General features: G+C 41.2%; 1 protein-coding gene across 5 annotated transcripts in view; it reads right to left on the reverse strand.

The window, feature by feature from the left end:
- Positions 1 to 247: 247 nt before the first annotated feature.
- Positions 248 to 20,708, reverse strand: part of KIAA0232 (KIAA0232 ortholog) — a 51,894-nt gene continuing 31,433 nt past the window's right edge. For 2 of the 5 annotated variants that reach the window (XM_040335391.1, XM_040335392.1), the window contains exons 4-9: positions 18,164 to 18,254; positions 13,878 to 13,959; positions 8,739 to 11,895; positions 3,722 to 3,830; positions 3,151 to 3,245; positions 248 to 1,007 (exon numbers count right to left, since the gene is read on the reverse strand). In XM_040335391.1, the coding sequence (XP_040191325.1) occupies positions 831 to 1,007; positions 3,151 to 3,245; positions 3,722 to 3,830; positions 8,739 to 11,895; positions 13,878 to 13,959; positions 18,164 to 18,254 (3,711 nt within the window). In that variant the 3' untranslated portion in view covers positions 248 to 830. Of the gene's footprint in view, positions 1,008 to 3,146; positions 3,246 to 3,721; positions 3,831 to 8,738; positions 11,896 to 13,877; positions 13,960 to 18,163; positions 18,255 to 20,708 lie in introns of all 5 variants that reach the window. The other 3 variants (XM_040335393.1, XM_040335394.1, XM_040335395.1) reach the window with 3 other exon arrangements.

Here is a 20,708-nt window from a genome sequence, read left to right on the forward strand (position 1 = left end):
CTCTGTGCCACCACCCTTCTAGTAATATTCACTGCGCTGCATTTCAGCATAGAACTCACTATGCGGAAAAAGAAAGGGGTTAAAGGAACGGATGCTTAAACTTTAAAAAACCCTTGGCAAATACCATTAGCAGAAAACTATTTTATCCTCTATTAGTGGGCGCAAAGTATCATAGGATAGAAAAAAACACAGTATTTAAGTCTCTAAACACTACTACTAGTCAGTCTACTTTAATTTGCTTTTTATCTTTTTTTTTTTTTACACTTTTTTTTTTTTCAAATAAAGAATGGGCAAGTGTCATTCATGCTACTCTCCTGCATTCAGAAAGGCACGGATTGATTACAGTGTTACATATTTATGTCCTCGTTCTTTGAGACTCCAGAAGCCTAAAGTGCCTGAATGGCAGAAGTAGCTGAAGGTTCTACTCTGTTCAGATGGCAATTCTGGCTATAGCTAAAAAGAAAAAATTAAAACTTACATAAATAGAGTATGCCAATAAGATGCACAAAGTAGTGATTTTACAAAACACAAGCACCTCCATTCATATGACAACAAAAGCTATTCTACCTATACTAGGTGAAGTTTAACAGCTTGCCAGAGAGAGAGAGAAAAAAAAAAAAAAAAAAAAAGGAAATGAATGTTTGATGAGATCGCTCACCTCAAATGCAAAACGAGAGAAAAAAAAAAAAAAAGGAAAATTTTAAAACAAACACACACACCGAAGAAGTGGCAACTAAAGATGTTCAAGGACCCTAGGGGAAACAGACAGACAGTAGGGATTTCGTCTCAGCACGCTAATCTTTCACAGCTACAGCTAAAGATGATGTCGATCACAGCTGAGTGCGAGAGAAGAGTTCCTCTCTGGAAATATCAGCCCACTCATGTCCGCCATCAGAAGCAGTGTCAGAACTGGAGCTGTCACTCGAGTAAATCTTCTTCCTGAAGCTACTGGTTTTTATTCCACCAGTGAATCCAATGGCAACTTTGGCATTGTTACATGCAGACATCTGCAAGACAAGAAAAAAACACTCATAACAATTTTACATAAAAATGGAGTGTACACTGTTTAGCAATGACATGTTGGCAAGCGAGAGTCAAAGTTGGAGCCCCAGAGCTGCATACTTCTGTGATCTAATGTATGGAAGCCATTGGATCAAGGTTGGTGACCAACTAACCAAAATTTTCACTAGGAGAGCTCAGTAAAAGCAGCCAGCGTGTTGCTCATTGCCTAGGGAGCCGACATGTTCCCTCTGCGTTTCTTCCGGGTTTGCGGCTCGGGCGCTGTGAGTGTCCAGAGCCGCGATTACGTCACTCCTACGAATGTGCGCGGGAGTCAATTTCCCGGCAAGGTCCGGCAGAGTCTGCTGGACCTTGACAGCGCATGCGCCGCTGATGTCAGGGGCTGCATGCAAAATGAATATCTCCTAAACCATACAGGTTTAGGAGATATTCATTTTACCTACAGGAAAGCCACATTATAGGCTTACCTACAGGTAAGCCATATTTATAGGCTTACCTGTAGGTAGAAACAAAATGGGGTATACAACCGCTTTAAAATGATCAATCAGCTGATACACTTGCAGGGCTCTAATTAGGAAAGTGGCAGGGTCTACATTCCTTGAGGCCGGGTTCACACTTGTCCGACATTGGGAGCTCATGTTGCATGATGTGTGAAAATCTATGTTTCTCTATGGGAACCGTCTTAAGTAGTCTGACACAAGTCGGTCCGACTTTGAAAATGCTCCCTGCACTACTTTGGTCCGACTTTGATCCTACTTCAGCCCATTGAATATCATTGAAGTCGGACCAAAGTAGGATCCTTGTGCTTACCATCCGACATGTGATTACAGCAGCAGTAAAAGGGAATTTATCGCACTCTGGGATTGTTTTGATTGTGAAAGTCTGACTTGTTCTTTGACCAAAGTCAGATCAAAGTATTATCCTGTTCATGAAAGTCGGATGGATGTAGGACCAATGTCGCAGAGCAAAGTAGGATGAAAGTCGTACTGCTTTTGTGTAGTATAGTGTAAACCCAGCCTTAGACAGGATTTCCCTGTGGGAGTATTCCCACCAAAAATGACATTTTTATTGCAGGGAATGCCTAAAATCTAGCCTGTACCTTAGTGCAGACTTCTGGCAAAATCAGTAAGCCAATCACTCAAGCAGGAAGTTAAATTTCTGGGGGCTTTCAGTACATTATCTCTGTACATAACGCCTCTCCAGGTAGCCATATTGCATTTTACTAAAAATTATAGAGCTGCAGATTTGTAAAAGGAAAGGTAATTTTTAACATTCAATTACAATATGACTTGAGTTGCAATTGTATAAAATAGATAATATATCCTATCTTTTTTTATTTAGTTGCCCCACTAAGGTGGAGTTACCCTATGTGAACAATTCAAATCCTCCAGATTTGAGGTTGTTGCAGCCAGAAGAGAAATTCCTACAGGTAACTTTAAAAGAGACCCAAACTCAAACTTAGTTTGGCGTCATTCAAAAAAGATAGGGAGGCAGGAAAAACCTGTCACTTGGATAACGTAGTTGGTGATTTACTCTGCTTCCTAGAGCCTTCGACCCCTTTCACACTGTCGTTGCCAACCCACTCTTCAAAATGCCAATTACCTGGCAATCATACAATTCCTTTGAGTTTATACTCTATGTTTTAGCGTCGCTTTAGCGCCGTTTAAGCATCGCTTTTAACCCCCGCTAGCGGCAGAAGGGTTTAAATGTGTCCGTGTTTTGGAAGCGCACCCAAAGATGCTGATTGCAGGACTTTGAGCCTCCCGCAAGCGCACCACCCCAGTGTGAAAGCACTCGTGCGTTCACATTCGGGCAGCACGGGAGGCAGTTTTCAGGCACCATGTCTAGCGCTAAAACGCTTGAAAGCTGCCTCAGTGTGAAAGGGCTCTTTGTGGTACTGCACTAGTGCTAATGCAAGCACAGCCTTCCGTAACAGCGAATAAAGGCTCATAATGCTGAACTTTAATGGGCCAACTTGACAGCTTAACATTACATTACTAAGAATGAAAGCATAGTACAACCATCCATTTGAAAACTGAAAGTAAACTGTAGACCTAAACTAAAGAAAAAGAAAATATTGATGGAAAAAAAGAATCTAGTATTCTATAGTCTAAAAACCACATTACCTACTTTCTCAATCTCCAGAGGAAGCCAGCCAGCGCAAGGGATATCTTTCCCACTTGGGTGATCGATGTGACCTTCTTCATTACCATTTGCGTAGAAAGCTGTGCCAAAACCAAAAGTCAAACCATAAGATTAAAAAAAAAAAATAGCTCCACTACCCTTTCAGTATTAGCAATATTGTTACAAAGACATGAATAGGTGTTAGGGCACCAAAAAATCTAATAAAGCAAATCAAATTAATTCATTTAAAACATCTCACAAAGATCAATAGCAAAGAAACAATATTATGCCTGCAAAAAAAAAAAAAAAAAAAAAAAAAAAAACACTTTAGTCAATTGTTTAACTCCCTGTGACCACAAAACCCCCTGTATCCAAATATAGACATCATCAAACAGTTGATAGCTGGCCTGCCACCTACTTCTATTGGTTACTGAACCCTGCCAATCACACTCAACCAATAGCATTGCGTGGGAGGTAGCAGGATGCAAGCTTTTTATTGCCATCCCTCCTTCACAAAAATATTGAATGTGAAGATTTAATTTAAAGCCATTGTTCTAAGTAACAATAATGTTCTTACAGTCACAGCAGGGTCCAGAGATCAATGGAGAGTACAGTGCTTTCTGCCACCAGCACTGTTTTTCCTTTGCAGCGTTTACTCCCTGAAGATTGATGCTTAAAGGAGGATACTGAAAAATTGAAAAAATAAATAAAATAAACCTCACAACCAAGCTTCTATAATAATAAATAATAATAATAATAATAATAATAGAAAAAAAATAATTTGAAAACATTAGAACATAAAACATGTAAAGGAATGGTCATTTTATTTATATAGCTATTCATTTCTAATTTAGTTTTAATTTGTTAATTTTGAGGTCGGCCTTTCTAGGACTTCATGGCTATGCCCCAAAAACTGACTATAGTCAAATGGAAGAAGATTCAATAGTTAAACAGCAGGATTTAAAAAAAAACAAGGGGGGACTCTGAACTGCGGTACCTATAGGTATCATAGCATACAAATGCTTTGATACAAGTAGATGCAACTTAATCATTCATCAGAAATTTAAATGAACACATCACCGGGCAGGGAAAGGATTACGTGCTTCTGATTTTTTTCTGCAACAGCCTAAACCTGTAGAAAGGCATTTGTAACACCATATCCCCACCTTCCTTAAAGCGGAGGTATGGCGGTAAAAAAAATAAATAAATATTTTTTTAAGTCAGCAGCTACAAACCCTTAACCACTTAAGGACCGCCTCCCTGCACATATACGTCGGCAGAATGGCACGGCTGTGTACAGGTACGTCCTCTTTAAGTGCCCAGCCGTGGGTCTATTTGTAGGGGGGAAAAAAGGACGCCAATTTTGTTTGGGAGCCACGACCGCGCAATTGTCAGTTAAAGCGGGGGTTCACCCCAAAAAAAATTTTAACATTACATTCAGCCGAGTAGCGAGAATGACATTAGGCTGTTTTTTTTTTTATTATTTCCTTGTCGTACATACCGTTTTATCTATATTTTCACCGCGGCTTCCGGGTATGTAATCTGCGGGACTGGGCGTTCCTAATTGATTGACATGCTTCCCACCGGCGCATACAGCGCGTCACGAGTTGCCAAAAGAAGCCAAAAGTCGGTGCGCAGGCGCTGTATAGAGCCGACTTGCAGTCCGGCTTCTTTCGGCAACTCGTGACGCGCTGTATGCGCCGGTCGGAAGCATGTCAATCAATTAAGAACGCCCAGTCCCGCAGATTACATACCCGGAAGCCGCAGTAAAAATAGATAAAACGGTATGTACGGCAAGGAGATAAAAAAAACAGCCTAATGCCATTCTCACAACTCGGCTGAATGTAATGTTAAAATTTATTTTTTGGGTGAACCCCCGCTTTAAAGCGACGCAGTGCCAAATTGCAAAAACTGGCCAGGTCCTTTACCTGCTTAAGGTCCGGGTCTTAATCGCACTTACCTATCCAGGTTGCCCGCTATGTCGGCCGCCCAAGGCCAATCTGTCCCTCAGACCGGGCCCCGGCGCCGCCATCCTCACCAAGGGAAACAGGAAGTTAAGCCTTGCAGCTTCACTGGCCGTTTCCTACTGCGCATGCCCGAGTCACATCGTTCTGTGTGTCCCAAAAGGCAGTGCGAGGAAGAGACAGATTAGGACAATTTACCTAGTAACAGCCTTTTCTGATATAGAGATATAGAGATATATATATATATATATATATATATATATATATATATATATATATATATATATATATATATATATATATATATATATATATATATATATATATATATATATATATATATAAAAGCCTTTTTGGCAATTTTTTTTAGGGTGGACCCTCACTTTAAGCGGACCATGGTTTTGGTATTTACTGAATGTGGACCTAACTGAGCTGCGGGTTGGATAAAACATCCAAGCGGGACGGAGGTGGCCTGCAGGCTGTGTTTTAGAGACTCCTGTCATAGACCAACACAACGTGGCACATAATTGTGAAGTGGAAGGGAAATGACACGCTTTTCAATTTTTTTTTACAAATAAATATATGTGAAAAGTGTGGTGTGCATTTGTATTCAGCCCTCTTTACTCTGATACTTCCAACTAAAATCTAGTGGAACCAATTGCCTTCAGAAGTCACCTAATTAGTAAATAGAGTCCACCTGTATGTGATGTAATCTCAGTATAAATACAGCTGTTCTGTTAAGCCCTCAGAGGTTCGTTAGAGAACCTTACCTTGGTGAACAAACAGCATCATAAATGGCAAAGAACAGACAGGTCAGGGATAAAGTTGTGGAGAAGTTTAATTCCTTAAAGACTGGACCTATTTTTCAGACTTGGTGTTGTCACACAATTTGTTTATTTGCTAGCAGACTACCCCCAAACAATATATATATATATATATATATATATATATATATATATATATATATATATATATATATATATATATATATATATATATATATATATATATATATATATATATATATATATATATAAATAAAATTATATATGTTCGGGCCGAAACAACTAATCGATTATGAAACTAATCGGTTACCATTTTCATAATCGACCAGTGACATAATGGGGTTTAAAAAAAAAAAAATAAATTGTCCCTTTATAGTACAAAAAGAGCAAAGCGCCATTGTAAATATTACTTTCACTGTAAGACAGTAAAAGATGAACCCCTTACAGTAGCAATTATTTGCTCTTTTTGTACTAATTTTAGTTTTTTTAACCCCCATTTTGTTACTAAACATCTCAGGCCTGGGTTCACACCTCTGTTTTTTGGAGCTTTTTGCAGAAACCCACTACAGTTCATTCACATGTTTTCCTATGGGACACGTTCACATCCATGATTATTTTCAGCTGCTGCCTATTTGGAAAGGGCGAGGACTCTTTTAATGCAAAATGGTGGTATTTTGTTTTTTGGATCGATATACTTCAATGAAGAAGCTGCAGAAAGTATGCAATGTGTTTTTGCGGCAATTTGTGTTTTTTAATCTGCCCACAACACATTGGGCAAAAAATAATAAAAAAATGCAAATCACCGCAAAATTACTTTTTATTTTTTTATTTTTTAACGTTATTAACCGATTAATCGGCCAACTAATCGATTATGAAAATAATCGTTAGTTGCAGCCCTAATATATATAAATAAATATATATATATGTGTGTATGTATCTCCAGACACCCCAATTGTTTTGAAAGTAAGTAATGTTAGCCCAACTTTTTATATTGTGAAAGATGTTACGCCGAGTAAATTTCACGCGTCAAATTTGCACCCGCTCGTGGAATGGCATGGCAATGGAATTGTGACAAACTATGACCCTTAATCTCAATAGGCAGCGTTTTAAAATGTCTTAAGGTTACCAGTTTTGAGTTAGAGAAGGTCTGTGCTAGATACCTCATGTGTGTTTTGAACACAGTTTTCGTATGTGGTCGCAATTTATTTATGCGTTCGCTTCTGCGCACGAGCCCGGCGGGACAGGCACTTTAAAATAAAAAAATCTTATTTAACTTTTTATTTTGACACTGTCCTTTAAAAAAAAAAATTGGGTCATTTATTCTTCTAAAATTAAATAAAATGACAGGACCTCTTAAATGTGAGATCTGAGGTCAAAAATACCTTAGGATCAAACATTTACACTAAAATGCAATACAAAAAAAAAAATTCCCCCCTTAAGATCATTGATGTGAGGTTTGACCATCCAATAGGGTGGAGCCTAGTGGGGGCCATCTTTCTCTCACTTGGCATCCAGCCTGTGAGGGAAGAGGACCTGATCGTCTCCGCCGAGTCCGGTAAGCGGAGAAGACGAACTAAGCGCGGCGGGAGGGGGTCCACTCTACCGCCACTGATAAAAGTGATCTTGCAGCAAATCCACCGCAGAGACCACTTTTAGCTGAAAGCAGACCACCCGCTGTTGAAAAGGCTACCGGGATTATAGCAGCTAGCTTATGCCATAACAACGGTATTCCACTTGTTAAAGCAGGGCTAGGTTAAAAAACAAATATCCCAAGCTTTGAACATCTCTTGGAACACTGTTCAATCCATCACCTGAAAATGGAAAGAGTATGACACAACTGCAAACTTACCAAGACATGATTTCCCTGACTTGTTCATTCCCCGACTTGTTCATTCCCTGACTTAGTTGGGGTAGGCGGTACACTTTGGTGGGGGTGGGTCAGCCACACCGTGTTACCTTTGACCTCTGGGAACCCGCCTTCGGGGGAGGTCCCTGTTCCAATTCCTGAGTCCTAGCCATATTCTTCAATGGGAAACCCTAACCCCTAACCCTCTGAAAAGACTTGAGACTGGGGCAGAGGTTCACCTTCCAGCAGGACAACGACCCAAAACATACAGCCAGAGCTACAATGGAGCTACAATGGAATGGTTTAGAATTTAGATCTAAGCATAGTTTATTCATGTGTTAGAATGGCCCAGTCAAATTCCAGGCCTAAATCCAATTGAGAATCTGTGGCAAAACTTGAAAATTGCTGTTCACAGACGCTCTTCATCCAATCTGACAGAGCTTGAGTTATTTTTGCAAAGAAGAATGGGCAAAAATGTCACTCAAGATGTGCAAAGCTGGTAGAGACATCCAAAAAAAGACTTGCAGCTGTAATTGCAGCAAAAAAGTATTGACTCAGGGGGGCTGAATACAAATGCACACCACACTTTTCAGATATTTGTTAAAAAAAAAAAAAACACACACAACATTTATATTTTTTCATTCCACTTCACAATTATGTGCCACTTTGTGTTTGGTCTATCTCATAAAATGCACTTATGTTTTTGGTTGTATCATGACAAAATTTGGAAAACTTCAAAGGGAATGAATACTTTTTCAATGGATGTATGTATGTATGTATGTATGTATGTATGTATGTATGTATGTATGTATGTATGTATGTATGTATGTACACACATATACACAACCTCACTTTTAAAAGGCTATATGGGAACACAAATACATGCACACTATGAACACATTTTTAGTCCTTAAGTTAGAGCCCTAAGTCACTAACTATATATGCAGCCCTCCCTTCAAGGTATATACTGAATAGTGAAGAAAACAAGATTCTATATACCTCTTCCTTTTCCACACAAGATGTAGAGTCGCATCCCAAAGTCAGGTCTCCTATTTTATCCACTTCTCTTTCCAACATCTTGCAATTTGTTTTAGAGTTCTCCGTCACTTCACTTTCAAACGACTCTATAACTCTAAAGTCTAAATTGTGACGTTTCTCTAAAGGCAAAACTCCAAAGGATTCTTCTTGACCATCTAAAGAAGTCTGTGCACTTTTCTCCATGCCAGACTTCTGCAATCTAGGCAGAAACTTCCCAGATTCAAGCTCAGACTTTCCATAAAAATGACCTTCATTTTCAGCATCTTCTTCAAGCGGTTTAAGATCATCCTGAGGATCCTCAAACACTTCTCCCTCAGAAAGAGTAGGTGCAGCTACCTCATCTTTCTCCGATTCACAATCGGATTCGCTTCCTACTCCTGGAGAAAGTTCAGATGCAGATATTGGGCGGAAGTGAGTGCGTGGAGAGATTTTTATCGATCTGTACTGTGTTCTTTCCACTCCACAAATCCTTGGATGATTTCCATCACCTGACTCTGAACACAAGGCTTTTGGTTTGTAATTAGGACTACTGGTAATGATACTTCCAGGTTCAAATGAACATTCAACATGAAGAACCTGTGAAAATCTATTGTTCAGCTCATAAGAGGAGAAAGAGTAGCCCATTCCTGGTTCATCAACCTGAAAATTCTCACACGTTCCAAGCAAATTTTCATGCAAAATGAAAGAAAAACCTTTGTTTGAGCTTCTATCTTCCCTATGCTCATCTTCAAATGAAACAAATGGTCTCCACAACGGCCTATGGCCAGGAGCAAAACTGTTTCCTGGAGTCATAAAGACATCTGCTTCTGCTATCGTAACGACATCAGAGGCAGCACATTCCGGTAGGCTTGCTTTTGCTGGACTCTGCGGTGCCAGTGCCCACTCATCCTCGCCATTGACGTTTGTGAACTCACCATAAACGCCTCCAAGAATGAATGAGTTTTCTTTCACATGGTTAATATCCCAGGGTCTGGATGGAGTTGTGTAATCTCCATTGTCAATCTTTAATGAATCACTCGAGAGAAAGGTTCGCTTTTCTGCAAGATCTTTTTGACTATCCCAAAGATGATACTCAGACCTCTGAACGGCCTTACTGGGCTCCTGAAAAGCATCACATGTCGCATTAGCTTCATGACAACCAAAAACATTTACATCTAGTGGGAAGATCTGGTCCTCCGCTCTTTCAGAATGGTCTTCGATGTTTGTCCAAATGTCTTTGATGACCCCTGAGCTGTATCCATGTGTATGATGGCTGTTGTTGCTCTCAGCCTCTATAGTGTCACACATCTCCTCATTTTCCTGTTCAAGCTGAATGCCGCAAAGTGACTCCAGCTTAGATTTTTTCCCCAAAACCAGCCCTGATTCTTCAGTCAAAGTCCTGTTCTGCATAAATGGGTTTCTTGATGTTGTACAAGGGATATTCTGTTGGAAGGTTAAGGAAACTCTAGGAATTATGTAATCTGAGTCTTCTGCATTTAACTGACTGTAATCTTCTAAATGACTGTTCATAGCCTCTGTATCCGATCGTGTTCCATCTGAATGTGACCACGGACTGCATGTTCTAGTTGAGAGGTTTGAACACTGTTCGTTTTCATCAAAGGCACTGTTTTTGGTCCATATAAGTAATCGTGACTGAGTTTTCCCAAACCTATTCATGCTGGAACAAGACTCTGATTTGCCTCTTTCCGTTACCATCCGCTCCCTGGGCAGCGGAAGTACAGAGTTACTGCATTGCACTTCAAACACTGAAAAATAAGAGCCACTTCTATCCAAAAATAAATCTTGATTGCCTGCATGCATGTGAGAACTAAGCATTGTGCTGTCTAAAAAAGGGGAAAGGGTACTGGGGGAGTCACCTCCTAAACTCTCCCCATCTGCGTCTACTGAGCTGGAGGGTGAATAGGACTCCCAAAATTGAGCTAATTTACTATGGTCTTGCAAGAACAAATCTTCAGCACCAATAGAACTGGTTGACTCTGTCCATATTGCACTCCCCCATTGCAAATCCTTATCTTCTAACACTTTGCAAGATTCAGCCTCAAAATCACTTTGCAGTTTGCTCTTCTGTCGAATCATATTCAAGATTCGACTTTCTCCTTTCACCTTATCTGAGGCACCAGGATCCAACATGGATTGATCAATTTCCACTTCATAGAAGTGTGTATATTCTATAGGATGAACATCATCCAAAAAGTTGTCCTCTGGAAGAGAACAGTTAGAGGTCCCTGTGGGATCACTTGCCTCTGTTATGACTGCAGGCATTTCTACAAAGTGACCCTCAATGAAGGTACCTGCTGCGAGGTATGTTTCATGAATATTGTGGTTATTTAAATGAAGATCTTTTACGATCTCTGACAACTCTTCCATTTCTTCTGACCTGTTATGCCAATTCTGATGTTTTCTGTATGCAGTTTCCAACTTACTTTTACCATTCAGAGGAATAAAATATTCTGTAATGGGTTCAGTATACCACAAAGGCTCCTCTCTAAATTCTGTCTTTTTTTTTTCTTCAAAGACATTTCCTTCATTCAAGTCTTTCCATGCATATTCTTTTATCTGACGTTTTACTCTTTTGCAGAGTGCTTTCACAGATCCCACACTACTACTGCTGCTAGCTGCAACATTTTTTCTCTCAACGTTTTTGGACAGAGTTTTAGGGCTGGTTTTCCCCTTTTTGTTCCGGACATCCCTAATTTTTTGCCTTACTTTTACAAAACGTGTTTTTGTTTCTCCCCGATTACCATTTGAGCCAGCTTCGCTCGATCCAGATGACCAGGATCGAGGGCGGATTTTTCCATTTGACTTGCGCCTCACACTTTTTGATATACCAGTTTTAGGATCTGTTAGGGTGCTAAACTTGTTCTCCTTCTCGTTCTTGCCTTTTCTTTGATGGTTTTTTGCCTGTACAGTGTTAGAAGCTCCATTATGCTTGTTGGTCACTATGGTTTCATTCTCGCTGTTGCAATTCTTTGGTGATGGAGTTTCGGTGCTTGTTTGTGGGGCAGTAGAAGATGAGGAGGAGCTAGAATAAGAGCAGATTTTTGATTTGTTCCACACGGTCATTATTTCTTGTAGGCAAACTGGCTTTTCTGACAGAGGTGGAAAAGCTTCATAATACCTGTAAATAAACAAAAACCACATAAATGGTGCATTATAAAAAAAAAACAGTACCATTTCTACTGCCACATTCTGAAATATTGTGCGAAAAACTTAACTACCTCCAACAATATATATTTATTTATGACACATACAAAGTCAATTCAAACCAATTCAAACCAAAAACTTTTTTTTTTTAAGATAGAGGAAGAAGACTTCTGAAATCCTGACTGATGCGAAATAAAGCTTCTAACAAAACTAATTTAACAGGCCTAAAACAAAGATTTAATGTGGCCAATTGTTAAGTAGCTAAATTTTGGCTTTCGTTAACCCAATGCATATGATACAAGTTTGAATGGGCACCTTTTCATCAGTTTGGCGATCTGTGCAAGAATTTCCTAATATTTTTTCAGTCCAAAGCTTACATTTTTAAACATTAACACAATGTATAAAGCATCCTGTTCTCTTTTAGTCAACTACACTCTCATTTAGGAAAATGCATCTAGCTTCAAGTGCCTGAATTTAACATTGTATCAGCCTTTTGCAATCCCCCATTAAGCAGCACCCAGATTTGGAGAGGGAGAGAGAAGTCAGCAGAGTTCCATGGAAATATGCTGACAAAGGGCAGGCCAACAGGAGGAGAGAGCAGAGGTGACCCCATCGGCCTGCTGCTGCCTCTTCACTATGCAGTATTCACCACACTGGGGGGTGTCCAGGAGGTGGGACTGAGTGTGACTGAGCGCCAAGTAAACAGGAGATCCCTCTGTGTAATCCGGTGACTTGTCCTTAATGTTCCCCTAACGGGGAAGTTCCTTCAATGACTGCGCAGGCGCAAACTTGTCGACGGAAATCTCCGAACCTCGCCCGGCATCCAGGCTCTTTCCTTAACATCCCTGTGAATTGGAGGATGTTAAAAAAAGAGCCAGGAGGCCAAGCGAGCCAAGGACGTGAGGCTGACTGGCCACTTACCTCGAAATCCACGTCGCCCTGGATGCCGGCCGCGGTTCGGTGATTTTCGTCAGCAAGTTTGCACCTGCGCAGTCCTTGAAGGAACTTTCCCGATAGCTGGAACCATCTCAGCACATCAGCTTGCGCATGCGCTGGAACTTCCACGATGGCTGGAACAAGCACGGCAGATCACCGGCACGGATCAGGTTGCAACGATGGGCAATGTGAAGGGTGCAGATGGGCACTGACCAGGCTGCAATGATGGACAATGGAGAGGCTGCAGATGGGCACCGAGCAGGCTACAATGATGGGCACCGAGCAGGCTACAATGATGGACACCGAGCAAGCTACAATGATGGGCACCGAGCAAGCTACAATGATGGGCACCGAGCAAGCTACAATGATGGGCACCGAGCAAGCTACAATGATGGGCACCGAGCAAGCTACAATGATGGGCACCGAGCAAGCTACAATGATGGGCACCGAGCAGGCTACAATGATGGGCACTGGCCTTTATTTTGCTTCAAAGTTCTTTATTAAAATAGTTTTTTCCTAAATCTTCCCTCTTAAAATTAAGATGAATACAAGGTTTCCTCGAATTGGCCGAGGTGGAGAGATGGGCAAATGATATAACCCATAACTCAGTCAGAGGAAGCCTTGTATTTATTCATAAAATGCAACGCTTCCTGTGAATGGCAGAGCAGCGCTCGGTCCAATTCTATTTTGTTTCGGAAACAAGACAGGAAGTCCCTCTACCGTACAGGGAAATCATGTATTCGTAAAGGAACAAACCATTTAAAGTAAAAATAAAACTTGGGAGTTGGGCTCTAGAAAAAAGGGTAATGCCATCCTTCTGGTTGTGGTGTCTGGGAGGGCTGTGTAAATCTCTAAATTACCCAGCTCATCACATCTCCAGGCTTCATCGTGGAAGGGCTTGGAGTTTTTTTTCTTATGCTTGAATAATGTGGCATATTATCTGAATTTGATTAGAATACAAACCTAACCTAAGATATAAATTTTTTTGCAAAGATTTCAAGAGATTTAAGGGATATTTACATTTCAGCCTGATCCTTTCTTGCTAGAGATGATGTAGCTTCTGGTGATGGCAATCCATCTACAGTCTTGCTAGTGTTCTCATCTGTAAAATGTTAATGTATATAGGTCAGTAAAATGCATATATATCCATAGGCTACAATGCACAGATATCTGGAAGAGTAGCTGTGTAAAAGTTGGTGCACACAGTAGCAGGATACCCAGTGTTTGTAGCATGTGCCATAAACACTGTATTGGCAGCGGAGTGCACTGGTAGAAGACCCCAAAATTAATGTGTCAGTACCACCTGAAACCACACATGCTAGTTTGAATTCAGTGCCAACAGGGCCTGTCTGCTAGGGGGGAGAAACTTACTATTTCTGTTTCTATGGAAGCTTTATTAGTTTAAAGAAAGAAAAAAAAAAAAAAACAACCACCTAAATTTTCAATCGGCCTCGGCTCTCATGCAAGTTGCTGGTTTCAAATAAGAACGGGGGGCTGCAAACTGAAGGTTTTTTTACCTACACTCATAGAATACATGAAGGTAACAAACCTTCAGCATTTACAACCACTTGCCGACCAGCCGCCGCAGTTATACGGCGGCAGGTCGGCTCCCCTGCGTGAGGTCACGTAGATCTACGTCGCCTCGCGAAGCGGCCACTAGGGGCGCGTGTGCACCCCCCGCTTGCCCCAGATCCCGACGTGCGTGTCCGGCGGGTGCGATCACAGTCGGATACCCGCGATCACTTGTTACAGAGCAAGAACCAGGAGCTGTGTATGTATGAACAGCGATTTGTCCTTTCCCCATGTCAGCCCCCCAAGTGTCCGCCATAATGTCGCCGCTATTACTAGTAAAAAAATAAATAATAAAAATGCCAAAAAAACGATCCCCTATTTTGTAAACGCTGTAACTTTTGCGCAAACCAATTAAAACGCTTATTGCGATTTTTTTTACTTATAACAAAAAGTAAAAAAAAAAAAATTTCAAAATTGTCACTCTATTTTTGTTTATAGCACAAAAACTAAATACCGCAGAGGTGATCAAATACCACCAAAAGAAAGCTCTATTTGTGGGAAAAAAGGACGCCAATTTTGTTTGAGAGCCACGTCACACGACCGCGCAATTGTCAGTTAAAGCAACGCAGTGCCGAATCGCAAAAAGTGGCCCGGTCATTGACCAGCAATATGGTCCGGGGCTGAAGTGGTTAAACTAACTCCACACAGTAATGCAAGGCTTTCTCCCTGGTGTGGAGAAAGCCTCTTGAGGAGGCGAGCAGGAAGGTCAGGTCGCTCTCTACTTTGCAGATAGAGAAAGGAGCTGTGTGTTAGTGGGCATGCTGACACTCCTGCTTGCCCCCTCCCCCCTCAAGAGGCTTTCTCCACACCAGGAAGAAAGCCTTGCATTACTGTGCGTAGTTATAGACAGAAGAACAGGAAGTGAGGATTTCTCAGAAGAAATAAGGACATTTAAAAGAAAAACGGAAGGATGAGGTAAGTGAAGGAGGACTGCACTAAGGTAAAGGAAGCCATTTAGGGATTTTTTTTTTTTACCTTTACAACCTTTTTAAGCCGGTGTTAATAAAAATCAATGATTTGAACAAAAAAAAAAAATACAGATTTAGATTTTTAATCAAATTTATTTTAATAAAATGCTTTTGGAGTAATAATCTATCTAAAGATGGTTTCTATTTAAGATACTATAATAAATTAGTTTATTCAGCGTGGAAATGTAGCATGAGGCTGTATATTCTGCAATATCTAAATTTTTGAAAACTCATTCAATGAATCCAAGCTCTGCAAGCCGAGATAACATGCACTGCATTGATGCATTCACACAATGTTACAGTAACCATGAGATAAAACAAAGTTCAGGAATATTCCTTTCTCCCATTGTTTTGCAAATCTACGTACACAACAAACTGTGTGATTGAATCGGTTCAGATATCTCCGTTTTACTAATCCGACAGCTTAGTATTCCAAAAAGGAAACCTTCATTTTGTTTGCAAATATTAAAGAATCTGACTACCAGCAAGAAGAAGACCTTGCATTTAAAGAGCGCCTGTCATTTCAGATCCATCATGGCAGCGCCTGTTAGCGGGCATCCACTCACCTGCTGCCGCCACGTCCCTCACCTTGTTGTGTCACTGCTGCATCACCAGCCGTCCATTAAAAGTGAATGGGACGGTCGGTGAGTCAACAGCGGGTCAGAGGAGGAGCCGCTGCAGGACAGAAATGACAGTCGCTCTTTAAAAATTATAATTTAAACCAAGCCTTTTTAAAAAACTAGCGATTTAAGATCGACTTGATTTAAATCAAATCCACCCTGCTTTAAGTTCTGTGAGCAGAGCCTTTGCACCAAGTTGAACTTCATTCTTCATTCCTGCATAAATTACCTACAAATCTACAGTTAAAGCGGTTCTCCACCCTAAAGTGGAGTCGCGCTGATCGGAACCCTCCCCCCCTCCGGTGTCACATTTGACACCTTTCAGGGGGAGGGGGGTGCAGATACCTGTCTAAAGACAGGTATTTGCACACACTTCCGGCATTCACGGGCAAAAGACGGGCATTCCGTCACATCCCGTCGCCCCCCTGTTGTGTGCTGGGAACACTCGGCTCCCAGCACACAGCGGGAGCCAATCGGCGGGCGCGGCGCGAATCGCGAATGCGCCGTAGGGAACCGGGCAGTGAAGCCGCAGCGCTTCACTTCCTGGTTCCCTCAGCGTGGATGGCGGGGGGAGCAGCAGAGAGACGAGCGATCGCTCGTCCTCTGCTGCGATCGGCGCTGGACTACAGGACAGGTAAGTGTCCTAATATTAAAAGTCAGCAGCTGCAGTATTTGTAGCTGCTGGCTTTTAATATTTTTTTCCCATGGCACATCCGCTTTAAAGTGGTTGTAAAGCTTCACTTTTTTTTTTATAAATAACAAACACGTCATACTTCCCTCCACTGTGCAGCTAGTTTTGCACACAGTGGCCCGATCCACGTCTTCTGGGGTCCCTCAGCGGCTGTCTCGGCTACCCCTGCCCCCCCCCCCCAGTCCTGTAGCCGGCGGTCATAAGTCGCCGACTACAGGACTCGGCCAGGCCCCCGGCCCTTGCGTCATTGGAGTTGATTGACAGCAGTTTGAGATAAATGACTGCGCTACTATCAATCTATCCAATGAAGAGCCGAGAAGACCGGGCTGACATCAAGCGTGTTCTCGATGCGGGACTTTCGAGGGCTCAGGTAAGTAAACGGTAGGGGGGTGTCTGGGGGGCTTGCAATCGCCAAATGTTTTTTCACCTAATGCATAGGATGTGATGTAAGGTGAAAAACATGAACCTTTATAACTAGGGTTGTCCCGATACCACTTTAAGAGAGTACAAGTACCGATACTTTTTTTCAAGTACTCGCCGATACCGATACTTTTTTTTTTTTAATTTCATGTTACAGCGGCACATGTGTCAGTATGTTTTTTTTTATCTTGAACAATTTGTTTTAAATTTTTAACATTTTTTTTTTTTTTTAATTTTTTTTATTTATAATGCTTTCTTTTTTTTAAGGGGTCCGTGTGTTTTTTCTTAAATTTTCTACAATCTTTTTTTTTTTTATTTTTTTTATTTTTTTCAGCCCTGTTGGGGGGGGGGGGGGGGGCTTTGGTGAGATATAAGGGTTTTAACAGACCTCTGACATCTTACCTTTGAGACAGGGAAAGGGACTAGGGACACATGTTCCCCAGTCCCTTTCTCAGCAGCATCAGCTGCGCTGAAAATGAATGGAGTGAAGACAGCGTCTTCTCTTCATTCATAAACTGAAACATTTGTAAACACAGTTTACAATGTTTCAGTTATGTGAATGGACAGAGTCAGTGATCACTGACTCTGTACATTCGGAGCAGTAAGGAGCTGGATTTACCGGCTCCTACCCCGCTCTCCATCCTGACATTTCCAGGGGGTGGAGGAGGAGCACGGAAGGGGAGAGAAACACGGCGGGATACATGGCGGCTTTCAGCTGCTTTAAAATCAGCGGTGATCGGTGCTTGTAACTTCCCCAAGCACTGATCACCGCCGACAGTACAGGTATCGGGTGAAGCATCGGGAGCATTTGCCCGAGTACAAGTACTCGGGCAAATGCTTGGTATCGGTCCCGATACCGATACTAGTATTGGTATCCGGACAACCCTATTTACAACCCCTTTAAAAAGTTTCATATTCTCACATGCTAGATGTTTGGGAGCCCTCTGTGGGTTGAGGGAGTCGCAGGTAAAAATAAACTGTAATTTCCACCCTCCTAAATTATACAGAGACAAGTTAAATACCCATGTCCTTTACCTTTATTCATCATCAGCTGTTCACCTTGGCTACTCTGGAGATCTTTCAGTTTGGAGCAAAGCTCTTCAACTAAAGTTTCAATTCCAGAACTCTGCAAAACATAACATGAGAAAATGTATGACTAAAATCCACAAAATCAATCACAAAACACTGCTGTGTGTGCTGAGATGTAAAATCCTGTCACTGGGATTCACTAGTAGTCAAAATTTATCCCAAAAGAAATGATTTGCCTTTAGCATCTGTAGTTGGACAAATAAGAGTATTCACAAGACTAACAGTCAAATACAAGCATTCTTTGTGAGCACCAGGCTGAAGAAACTGCTTAAAAAAAAAAAAAAAAAAATATCCCTGCACAATGAGCAATTGATAGAAATGGTTACTGGTGGGTAACTAAAGTCCACTACATAAACATTTAACATACACATAATGTACATGCTAAACCATTTCCAATCTTAAGTTGTAAATCAACTAACTGGACTGAAGTGCTTTCAGGTATCCTCGTGCAGCATGCCAAGTAGGGTAGGTTCCGTGCTACGGATATCAAATATGAACTGTAAGAGCACAAGATAGAAGCGGTGTGACTAAACTTACAGCCAACTCCCCACTGCTACAATTATACACAGTCTAAAATGACTAAGCAAAAAAATAAATCAATCACGAACGCCATGACACTTTAGATGAGTTCTGTGACATTTTGCAATATCAGTCCCACATAAAAAGCATCATGTCAGGAACGATATGAAAGCTTTAATTCTTCACCCCGAAGCAGACAAGACACGCACCCCTGCAAAATCATGTAATGAAGAAGCAATACAATGGCAACCGCCAATGGAGTTTGTCACCTTCTTACCATAGCTCAAGGAGTGAAGTTTCGGAAACAGATTATTTGTTCCTGTATCACGCACGTCTTACACCAGCTGACATTCTGCATGCTGTTGTGTTGAGCGGTACATAGTAGGCAATGGCTACGATGGGTGGAGGAGGGGGAAAAAAAAAAAGGCAGCAGCTCACTGTGTAAAACAGAGATCACACTGGCATCTTGCTGGAAAATGAGGTGGAGACTGAACTGTCACGCTTTCAAAGGCAGAGTCCATTGAAAATTAAATAGTTCATTTGGGCGTCTGAAAGTACCACGCACATTAACATTCCAGCCTCTTCTGCGATTACAGTCGACGAGATGAGTACGAAGGGACAGCTTATCCTTAACAAAAGAGCGTGACCAATTATTCCATTCAATCTGCACTGTATGATGGACCTACAGCTGCTGAAAAAGACAAAATCCAAAAAACACAACAAAGCTTATTCTAGAAACCGTCAGACTGGTCCAGGCTATCCCAGGAAAATGAAGAGGGTACTAGGGAAGAAGCAAGACAAACTGACACCTCCCACAATTCCAGCTACTGACAACTCCTCTCTCCGAAGACTGAAAAATATTTGGTATAACATTACATAGAGGGAGGCAACAGCTCCGCAAACAAACAACAACTTGTTACCCGTCTTGGTTTCTAAGCCAATAGAACTAAAAAGTTTAGTAACCATATTTTCAAGAGCCATCGTACGTTTAAATGGTGACATGGCCATTAAAAAAAAAAAGGAACTCTAGCAGTTACATCTGTGCTGTGCAAGTCTTAAAGGTTTTCAAGAAGAAAAAAAAAAAAAAAAATTGGAAAATAAGTTTTTTTAATAAAAAAATCCTATTATCCTTTGCTCATTCTCCCACTTTTGCGCTGTATTAACAAAGGTTTTCCCAACAATGGTTCTTCTCTGTGCTTGGTAAAACCATGTGATCACATTCCCCTTCCTCGTTACATTTTCTAAGAGAATTTGGGGAAGAGTTCAAACATCTCACATCTCTGTGATCTACCCCCTCTTTCTTGTATCTCTCCAGTAAAACAGATTTTTACAGTCCGCGACACACCGACAGCTACTAAAGCTGGTCGATCTGAAGATGTTTACCAACACGGGGCAACAAGGTCAGTAACCCCAACAAGACAGAAAGATCTTTCCAACCTGCCAGAATTCCACCAATAATTGATTTCCGGTTACCAATTATTTTGCTCTTCGCCATACTAGGTGCACACTACAGAACTGAAGAATCCATTTATGCTTTCTAGCAATTGGCATTGTCCTTTTGATTCATGGCAAAATTAAAGAAAGGGAACGCGCAGCGTTTGGTGCTGGGGACGGGCAGGCACAGTGCATCAGATTGCTTTTCCCGGAATGTGGGCTGTCGCAATGAAGGATTAAGCAGCTGTTGTGTGCTAGTCAGCTGCTCGGCCACGTGAGGCAAGGCACAGGGTGATTCACCCAACACAATCATTGCACCACGTATTTATACTTTCAGGGTAGAAACGTAAATTAAACCATTATTAATAAACAATCTATATGAAACAAGCTTCAACGTTTAGACATTATTAACATGCACATGGCAGAGAATGAATTTAACCATGTATAGGTTTGTCAATAATTGAAAGAACACTGCTTAGGGAAAAGCAATCACTTGTAAAGGGAAAGAAAAAATAAATAAAAGAACAGACGACGTGTT

This window comes from Rana temporaria, chromosome 1, assembly GCF_905171775.1.
Source record: "Rana temporaria chromosome 1, aRanTem1.1, whole genome shotgun sequence".
Taxonomy (NCBI): Eukaryota; Metazoa; Chordata; class Amphibia; order Anura; family Ranidae; genus Rana; species Rana temporaria.